This window comes from Cyprinodon variegatus, unplaced genomic scaffold (assembly GCF_000732505.1).
Source record: "Cyprinodon variegatus isolate N-32 unplaced genomic scaffold, C_variegatus-1.0 Scaffold641, whole genome shotgun sequence".
NCBI classification, from domain to species: domain Eukaryota; kingdom Metazoa; phylum Chordata; class Actinopteri; order Cyprinodontiformes; family Cyprinodontidae; genus Cyprinodon; species Cyprinodon variegatus.
The window spans coordinates 313136-323376 of record NW_015151094.1 but is presented as its reverse complement, the minus strand read 5'-3'; the positions used below and the strand labels follow the sequence as shown (position 1 = coordinate 323376).

General features: G+C 37.3%; 1 protein-coding gene across 1 annotated transcript; it reads right to left on the bottom strand.

Moving 5' to 3' along the window:
* Positions 1-8474, bottom strand: slc7a1 (solute carrier family 7 (cationic amino acid transporter, y+ system), member 1). Its single transcript, XM_015393434.1, has 11 exons — positions 8105-8474; positions 6761-6916; positions 6511-6667; positions 6287-6420; positions 3185-3407; positions 2916-3052; positions 2571-2673; positions 880-1013; positions 620-786; positions 361-469; positions 1-265 (listed from the first exon to the last, which is right to left on the bottom strand). Exons 1-11 carry the CDS (start codon positions 8472-8474, stop codon positions 156-158), a joined length of 1800 nt encoding a protein of 599 aa, XP_015248920.1. The 3' UTR covers positions 1-155.
* Between the last annotated feature and the right edge of the window lie 1767 nt (positions 8475-10241).

The following is a 10241-nucleotide window of genomic DNA, read 5'->3' as shown; positions in this document are numbered from 1 at the left end:
AAATTACATAATTTATTTAAAAGAGGGTTTCTAAAAAAACAATTACATACACCCTTATAACATTCACACATATCATCAGCATGTTTCCTAAATTAACACAGTTACTTGGAGCTACATCAAGGAGTTACATTGAATTTCCTTTAACTAGAAAACCTTTACTCCATTGTTGTGGTGATTGTTTCAAAACTGACGCTGTTCTGTGAGTTCTCCATCCTTTTTTTCTGCACGCTGTGCTGAGCTCCATAACAAAAGTAGATTATTAAACCTGTTAGAAAAAGTTACATCATCTATGATTATGCGTTGTGAGAGGATCTTAACATTAAATTTTTTCTTCTGTATTAAGATACAAACTTATCATACCTACTGCCATCCAAACTGCATAACGAATCCAGGTGTCTGACTCAAGCTGAACCATGAGATAGACATTCACAAAAGTGCTAAAAGCAGGGAGCCAAGGCACAAAAGGAACCTACAGACACACAGAAAAACAAGCTTTATAGGAACTGCTAGAATCTGCAATGATACAAATTTTACAAAGTAAACAGTTGATGCGATCTTTCAGTTATTGAAAACACAAAACATATATTGTAAACATCCATCATTAAAAAGATTGGCATACCATGAAAGCAGCTTTGGCCATACTCCGTGGCTGTCTCCACATGAGCAGTATAATAATGAAGAGTATCAGCACAAACACAGAGGCACAAATTAAAGTCCACCACTGAAGTCTCTGCAGGGAGTCTATTCCCTCAGATATCAAGATGCTCAGGACTACAGTTACTAAAACTGGGAAAAAGCAGCAATGGAAGATGAGTCAATCATTAATATTGAACAGAACCTATGTAAAATATGTACAGTAGACGCAAAAAACATTATTACCAATGGCAACAGTTAAAATGGTAATATTCTTTGATGTCCGTGGGGTTGCTTGGGAGGGAGGACACAGCACACCTCCTATTGTGAATGGCTCAGCCTTGCCTAAACTTGAATCTTCACTGAGCTCAGGTTGGTACCTGTATTCATAAAAATCCAAATAAGGTGGGGATGTTCCAATTAGATTTTCAGCTCTCACAAACAAACCGCTTTGTTTCGGTTCATGAAATCAACCCCTATAATATTCAGGTTTAAAGGGGCCTCGTCATGATTTCATGAATGTCTATGCTAGAGGCTCACCTTGACTTTGATACAAGGGCTTTCCTATATAGACTAGCACTGGTCAATCTGCAACACTCAGAAATTGGACAATTTTCAAATTAACGGCCACTAGCGGCAACCAGCCATAATGAATACAATCCATTTGAATCACTGTATTTTTTGATGAGTTTCTCTCTAAGCGGACAAGCATCTTTCTCCTCCGCTTGGTCCATGTTTGTTTTGGTCAGAGTGCACAAAAAACAGGCAGCACCCCTGAGTTCTATTGCACGGCCGCAAACTCTATGCAGTTTCAACAATCATCTTGCGGATGAAGACCCTAAGCTAAACTACATGTCTGCTGTATGGAAGTTTTCCAATACCTTACTTCTATGACTAAGTTTGGGGTCCTGCTCTCCTGTGTTGGGGACAAATCAACAGAGGGAAGGTGAGACACCACTAGAGAGAGCACTAGAATCGGGATGAAGTGGGCAGCCACGCCCCTCTCTGGAGCTAAGGAACCACAGTGGTAGATTGGGGTAGCACAGCAGTATAGGCAGAAGACCATTTGGCAGACACCAGAGCAGGGAGAGATTGAGGCTTTCTGGAGCTGATACAGGTTGAAGGAGGAAAGGGGTGCAGTGGAGCAGCTTTGCAGACAATCACAGATCTGCAGAGGCGGCGGCTGTCCGGAGTCTGCCCTGGAGGTAGGATAATGAAACTGTCCCTCTAATGCTAAATCAAAACAGCTTTTTTTTAATGCACCCACAAACCTGTTGTCAAAATTATTTTCCCGAAGTTCCTTTTTGTTTTAATAAAACCTTGTCTCTGCTAATTTGTAATAGAGGCAAGCAATTTTAGCAGGGGCGTGCTAACAAAGAAGACTAGTCCTAGATCAAGTGTAAGAAAGCAAAAAAAAAAAAATGGTGCAAAGAGGAAATAGATGAGTAGAGCTTGGAATACCATAGGAACATTCGAGTAAACTAAAGGTCGAGATAAAATTTCAGGAGCTGCTTATAAGACAGAGGGTTGCATTAGTCGGTACTCCCAGCTGATGGCAACATCAGACAACAATGCTGTATGCTGCTGATTGTACCCTAATGATTGCACCAATTGCAAAAACTCTTTTAGATTGAAAAAGAACACAGTAAACAGTATAAGGACAAGCTCTGTATATTTTGGTGTATTTTAACATTCACTTAGACTTTTTGGGTTTTTTTGTTGTTTTTGTTGGGGGGTCTTTATTACAGTATGTGACATACTGGCTTTTAAGTGATCCTCTTATCTTACGGGGATGTTTCCTTTGACTGGAGGTAAATCAGAGAGGTTTTAATGGTCATTTAACCTGATGTTTCTTTTCAACTGTTTTCCCAAAAAAGCATTTCAACTTTAAATCTAACAGTAAAAGAGAAATACTTCAAATGCACAACGATTTTTACCTTAATATAAGAACACATATGGCAACAAGTGTGTAGGCAAAGAGCGTTCCAGTCGACATCATGTCAACCAGCGCCTTTAAGTCAAACAATAATGCCATGACAGCTGCAAAGACATAATTTACAACAGATTACATGATTATTTATAAGTAAATCACATCTAAATAAATCACTGTTTCATATGATGTTATTTTTAGGCAAATTAAGTTTAAAAAGTACTGTCACTATTTTTATTTCAGTTTTTATATCAATAAGGTAAAAAAAAAAAAAGAAAAGAAAAAAAAAGAACAATTAGTTTTTACAAAATCTAAAAGAGAAAAAAAGGCCTTAAAATATTGGGATATTTACCTGCTACAATTCCAGATGCAAGTGTAGCAATGACCGGACTTTGTCTGGAGCTCAATTTACAAAGAGGTTTGAAGAGAAGTCCATCTCTTGCCATGGCAAAGAGAACGCGGGGCATCGGAAACATTGATCCCAACAGGCTGGATTACAAAAAACACCTACATAAACATCATTTAAATTATTTAATAGATGTTAAGCAGCATTCCTGATTCCATGATTTTCTGAACTGAAATGTATAATTTGGTTTATTACTTGAACCTTGGGATTTTTACCTTGTTGAAAGTGCACAGAGGGATCCAACGGCCACTGCATACTTTGCAGGGCCCCAACCGATATATGTGAAAGCCACAGGCAGCGGGCTATTAACACTGAGCAAATAATACGGCATCATCAGAGTCAAGGCTGCAGATACACCAAAGTAAGCCAGGAAACAGATGAGAAGGGATGCCACTATGCCTAATGGGATTGACTTTTGAGGGTTCTGGACCTCCTCTCCTGAGGACACAACAACAGTACATATATTTACTTCAGAAAGTCTCAAAAAGCATTTTTCTTGTTGCTTTGTATAATTTGCATATAGATATGAGACATATTTACTAAGATGTTTCTCTGCAAATGCCTATGATGGATTATTGAATATGTTGAAAACACAACAAAGTAATATAAAAGTACAGGCCATTTAGCTTTTTACAATTTACCATTTGTTTTTGCAAAATAAGTTAAATGATTTTTTTCTAGATTTTAAGTGTCCCCTCTTATTTATTGAAATGGGGGGGGGGGATTGGGTTGGTTCTTCAACCAGTACATTTTAAAACTATTGGTCTTCCACTAAAATTCTTGAGGGCCTTTATCCTACCCAACACACCTGACTGAAATAGCTAAACTATATCACTAGCATGCAGTCACGCTATACAGAGCTCTGCTCGAGCTCATATTGGTAGCAGGTGTATATAATCAAAGTATTATAAAAAAAAAAAATGTAGTGCACAGCCCTAAATGACTGCACTTCTTAGGTCACTATTTTAAACTTTATTCCTTTAAATTTGTCTTAAATGGTCTCACAATTGCCCCTGGTTTGTGGTACCAGCTCCCATTCCTTCACTCTTCATGCTGTCAAGTGTAAAAACTCTATAATGGATAGGAAAGGACCTCTATAGTGCTTTGCTAATTTCAGCAACCTTTAACTCATAGGTCACTAAGCAACAGATAATGACAGAAAATATGATAATGGAATCCTTGACTATAGATTTCTGAAAAAGAAATTCAATAAAACCCAAATTACACAAATCTAAAATCCCCCATGTTTCATGCAGATAGAAACACACTACTTCTGTTAAAAGTTTCTGTAACTCATTGATTAATTTTATGAGTCAGTTGTTTTCCTAACCCTGTCTTAGTAATATTATTCGACCAAGCCTTTTATAACATTCCAAAGTATAGAATAAGAAATAAAAGCTGGTTTGATTTTTTGCTAATATGCAGTACTTGAGTTGAGTATCTTAAAAATCATCCCCCCATACCATCCCCTGTGACATTTTATCACTAAATGTCTAAATGTCTACTATATATTAACAGCAATGGCAACAATATTGCCCTTTCAACATTTGGCAGGCTGTGCGTTGATGAGTAGCCTGACCAAATTACGGTGGCCCAGAGGGCACATGCGATTTCATTTTCTACCTCAGCGGCGCAACCAGCAGAGCAGATGACGGTGTTCTGAACAGCATCACGGCCAAGCGGCAAAGACCACGCGATTTAAAGGGACTTAATTTTTAAGAAGGTAAAAACTAACACTTCAGGTAAGTCAAGGTAAGTAAGTCAAGAGTTAGAAGACATTACCCTTCATAAGCTTACCATTGTGTCACCAAATATGTTGAAGTCCTAAATCTGGTCTCTAGGTAAACTAGTTTGAAGCACAAATATATTTCTGTCTTTAAAGTCATGTGTCATGACACACGATTAGTCTATAGTGTACAGGCATTGCTGAACATTTAAAATCTGCATTTTGGTTGTGAATCAAACATAAAATTATTCTTTAGACCATTGCGGTTTTGCTAGGTAACAGCCAGAATCTAGAAGATGTTGGTGAGACAAGTGGAGCTGTAACCGAGAGCAGTGGAGGAAACCTGGAGGAGAAAATTGAACGTTTGAAAAATGCATTTAAATTAATCAATTTAAGACACAAAGTTATGATTATTATCTTGAAAGAACTGCCAAATGTGATTTAAATGTCTGGCCAATGGTCATAAATGAATTGAATGTTGACATCTGACTCCAAGGTCCCCTGTGTGACTTGCAGAATGCCTGTCGTCTGATCAATGGTAAATAGCTTAGCTCGACGGACCTATTAGAATAGTTTTAACTCATTCATTGCCAGCATGTAGCCTGGCTTACTTTTAATTAGCCAATAGAAGCAATACTGATTTTCTGATAAACAGTCTTTAATATAAAATTAATACTCTCAATGAATATTTGAAAGGTTAGTAAAATTGGCAGATTTTATTTAGGCTTATTTCATTATCACGCTAATTCTAATGTATTTGAAATTGTTAGCAGTTTTTTTTCAGATTTTGAAAATTGTTTCAGCTGTTTGAAATTAATCAATTGAATTTGAATAAAAAAATACTTGACTTGAAAGGATTCAGAAATTAATTTGCAATGTTTCATGAGGTTTTGTTCCAAATCTTAATAGATTCATTGCCAAAAGATTTTCCAAATTAAAATCAAAGAAATGTCCTACCATGACTCTGAAGCTGATCCCAGTGGGAAATTAGTCCCTAACTATGTAGGGGCAGTGATGGCCATGCCAATCCAGGGACTGACTGCAGTTCTACTGTAAGGTGCTTTGGTCGAGGTCAATGACCGGCATACCTGACATGTAACAATCATACCATGCATAGTGCTTTAGGTTAATAGACTATATTAATTAGGCTATGTATGCTTAAAAAAAAATCCACCATCCTCCTTCTTTTTCTTTTTTTTTTTTTTTTACACTAGACCACTGCTTGTATTATGTTGGATCAATTCTCAAAGCTGCAATATTGGTATTGTATCTGAAATTAAAAAGTTGTATTCGGACACCCCTAGTGTTTATATGTTATGCCATGAAAATTATTTGGGGATTCCTATCTCCTTAGTGCCAGTGAGGGCTCTTGTGAGGTCTCTTTTATGGTAAAGGAACTACAAATGGAAGTATTCAGGCTCTTATTCCAACCTCTTTCCTTGCTGAATTAGTCAGGTTGAACTTATCACAGTAAATACTTCAGCAGATCCCTTAAAGCTAAAGAATCCTTACCAATTAAAATATTTCAGACAAAGCCCTTGTCTATGTTATGAAGCTGAAAATGCAAATGGTTTGAACCTTCTTTCCTTACCTGTTGTTGCAATGCAGTCAAATCCTACAAAAGCATAAAAACAAGTTGCTGCTCCAGCTAATGTTCCTTCAAAGCCAAATGGGAAAAATCCCCCAGTCCCACACTGGCTTGTTTTATTTAGGAATGTGTAGTTTCTGAAAAAGGTAAAGGACTTGTCATGATTCAAGCAGCTTAAACAACACATAAAAAGCTCTAATGCAAATTTGAACCGAAGACTTCCATACTCATATGCCATTTGAAGAGTATCATCAGCAATGTACCAGTTGTTGATGTCACCCTTGAGAAAACCAGAAAGGATAACAAAGAGCAACACCAGGATGTTAATAGCCGTGAACACTTTATTCACCAGAGCGGATTCTTTAACTCCAAATGCAAGAATCCCTATAAAAGGAAAATGATAAATGTAAACACAGACAGCCTGGATACATCTTACTGATTATGTTGACGTATGAAAGTGTAGATTTCGACATTTACCTGCCAAGAGCATTATCAGGCCAGCCGCAAAGAAATCTGGGTAGTGAGCGAATCCTGGTAAATCTATTGCGGCCCCTTTGCCAAGAGAGGTGGAAATAACATTTCCAATGAGATCATCAAAGGTCCCACTCCATGCCCTGGCTACACTTGATGTTCCTTTAGCAAAGAAAATGTGAAATGTTTCAAAACTACAATTAGAAAATGCCTTTATGAAGCAAACAATACACAGTACTTGGAATAAAAATGCATAACCCTTAAAGTGAGACTCACCCCATGAAAAACATAATCTTACACACAGACTCATTTTGAAAGTTGCCTTTAACATTGTCAGTGCCTAAAAGACCCTGTGGAGCAGGGCTAAGTGTGAGGTTGAGTGGTCGGGTTAAGAGTGGGTGTGCTCAGGACATGGGAAAGTGACGGAAGGTTTACCACGATGTATTGAAGCATGGAGAGTGAGCAGAGGGATGCTGATAGTGATGCCATGGATAGATCTTTTAACATGGAGGATGTTTCATTTCCTTCATTGAAGGTTGAAGGAGACTCTGTTGAGCCTATTGGGCAAGAACTTTACCGGTTTGAGCTGCTGTCTTTTAGCTGTGATTCTGCACCGCCTGAAGCCAGTGCTGCCGAGGCGGAGGAGGAGGACAGGGTGACACATTACAAAGGTGTATATCTGAATTAGTTGCTTTTATACCCAAATGCAGGGGGGTTGATATATATGCCATTCAACCCTAAGAAAGCAGCACTGTGATGGTTTTATTACAAATACTGCGGAATGACAAAATTAAGCAACATTCTCACTGTGCAAACTTTATATAATATAAAAAAATGCACAGTAAAATTAAAAGAGTCTAAGAACTACAGTAAACAGATCAGGATGAAAAAAAAATGCCATAACCAGGAAACCTATCAGTACATAACCATAAAGCCTGAACCAAGAGGCTCGGCAAAGACCATATTAATTAGAGAAGCAGGCAGGAAGTATGTTTGAACTTAATCAGTCAACTTAACTCAATTTAATCTGGCTAAACTTGAATTTATATATATGCCAAGCTGCTAGGTGCACTTAAAAAAGAACTTGCTGTAAATGCATCATAAGGTTGTTTGTTAGAAAAAAAACAAGAAACTTTGAACACTACTTCAACACAGGCAATTCCTAAAATTTGCTAACAGTAAGAACTCTCAGTGTGGGGAAAAAATAATGGTTGTGAATGTTTTGAAAGCTTGAAAAAAATGGTTTAATCTCTCGTTACCTTTTACATTTAAAACTGATTTAGAGAAAAAGAAACAGATAAAGACGGAAAAATTTTCATTATTATATTATCTCTTACGTCAGTCACATACCAATGATATAAGAAAGGAGTAGGTTCCAGCCAGCAATGAAAGCCCATATCTCCCCTACAGTCACATAGCTGTAGAGATAAGCAGATCCCGTTTTAGGAACTCGTGCTCCAAATTCAGCATAACACAATCCTGCAAAGATGGAGGCCACAGCTGCTATCAGGAAAGAGATGACTATACTGGGACCAGCAACGGCCCTGGCCACTTCTCCCGAGAGCACATAAACACCAGCCCCCAGGGTGCTGCCGACTCCAAGAGCCACCAGGTCAAGGGTGGTGAGGCAGCGCCGAAAGTTGGACACTTCGCCCTCAGGCTCCAAAGGTTTCCTACGGGAAAGGCTCTGCAGGAACAGCAGCATCTTTGCACCCGACATCTGTTGATTCAGACATTTTGTGTTAATGGAGAGGATCTTTCAAGAAAAGACATCATCTAAAACTAATATTCTAGAATAAGAAGACAAGACAAGAAAAAAGCTTAGAGTGGCTCGATTACCCTCAGCTATCTCTGTAGTTATTCTGCTATAGGCATATGATGTTGAATGACATAAAGATCGCTTTTCATTATTCTGTTTTATTCTACTTAAATTCGGGTTGGGCCTGTTTTTAAGTGTTTAGTCCTGTTTCTTTCCTGCTCAGCTTTTACTTTAACTGACTGCATGTTTTCACTTTTATGCCATCAAAACTGACTCAGAGCTCATTTGCTCAACTGTTTACTGGACAAAGTCACTTATTTACTTTGTTTACCATTACCTTCTCTAACACAGAAAGTATTCATAGATCAGTGCTTATATTTTCCTTTTGTTTATCTGCTTCTGTCTGTCTCCTTGCACCACCTGTTGGCCTCAGCAGAAAGCCGCTCAAACTGATCATGGCTTTGCTGGATAAAATTAAGTTTCTTTCTGTGAAACCGATTTCTCTCCACTTTTGCTGCATGCATGCTCATGGTCAATGGCACAATGCAAGCAAATGACTACTGTTGCTACATGGTTATTCAGGAGAAGAAAATCCTGCTAATTCAATTACTGGATGCAATATGGTAGTTTTCCTAAGATAGAAAACTTCAAACTATTATGACTGTATTATTTGATTGAATTTTCTCTGTAAAGTGCATGTTTTGTGATTTGGCACTATATAAAAACTGAATTGAAATGAAAGTGCTAAACTAAAGGGCTATTTGACTTTTTTAGGGATGCTCATAATGATATAAATAAAAAACTAAAACAAATATATAGATCACTTAAACTTGGAATTAATTATTTTACACTTATTACAGTATTTCTAAGCACATTTTAAATTGGAAAATCCATTATACGCGAAAAACAATAAAAAAGGTTGTGTTTGGATTGCTAAAAGAAATTACGCTCTTATTCTCACCATGCTGACCTGACATGTCATTTAAAGTCGTGGGACATTTTCGGGTGGCAAGGGAAGAAGGATAGGGTCCACCTTCTTGGAACGGCTTTCAAATTATACATGTTCAATGACTTAATTAGTTAAACAGACTCAACATCATTTTGTTGTTAAGAGCCACTCTTGCCCCCATACATATTTAAATATACCTCCCATTCAGCTCAAATTTTACTTTGTTTCAAACTTCTCTTTCTACTTTGGAGCATTTTAAAATCTTGTAGTATTAAAATATGTATATTAGGACCTCCTCATACTAGTTGGCTCTTTGGGTATAGGATTTCCTTTTGGGTAGATTTTACATAGTATTCATAGTATTTTATATAAATATCTAAATATATAGATATATATCATAAATGTAGTTGCGTAAAATATAAACACACCAACATTTAGATCTAGAGAGAGGGAGATTCTTACCTTTTCAGCTGTATCTTGCCGAGTGTGACTGAGTTTTGATCCGGTCAAGTCCTCACCATGTGTGAGGATAAATTCATCTGCTGTGAAGTCTCAACTGCCCATTTTTAACACACTATGCTACATTTCAGACTTATGTGCCATTTCTTGGAAAAAAAGGACAGGATCTGAAGCATTCCTTCTAGATAACAAGCAATAAGAAACACTTTATAAGGAAGAAAACAGTTTGTGAATAGTAAAATGTAAAATTTTCTCTGTTTAACTCATTCCCTGGGTGTGTTTTTATTGATTTTATTTTGGTTGTGGTGTTGTTTTGACTT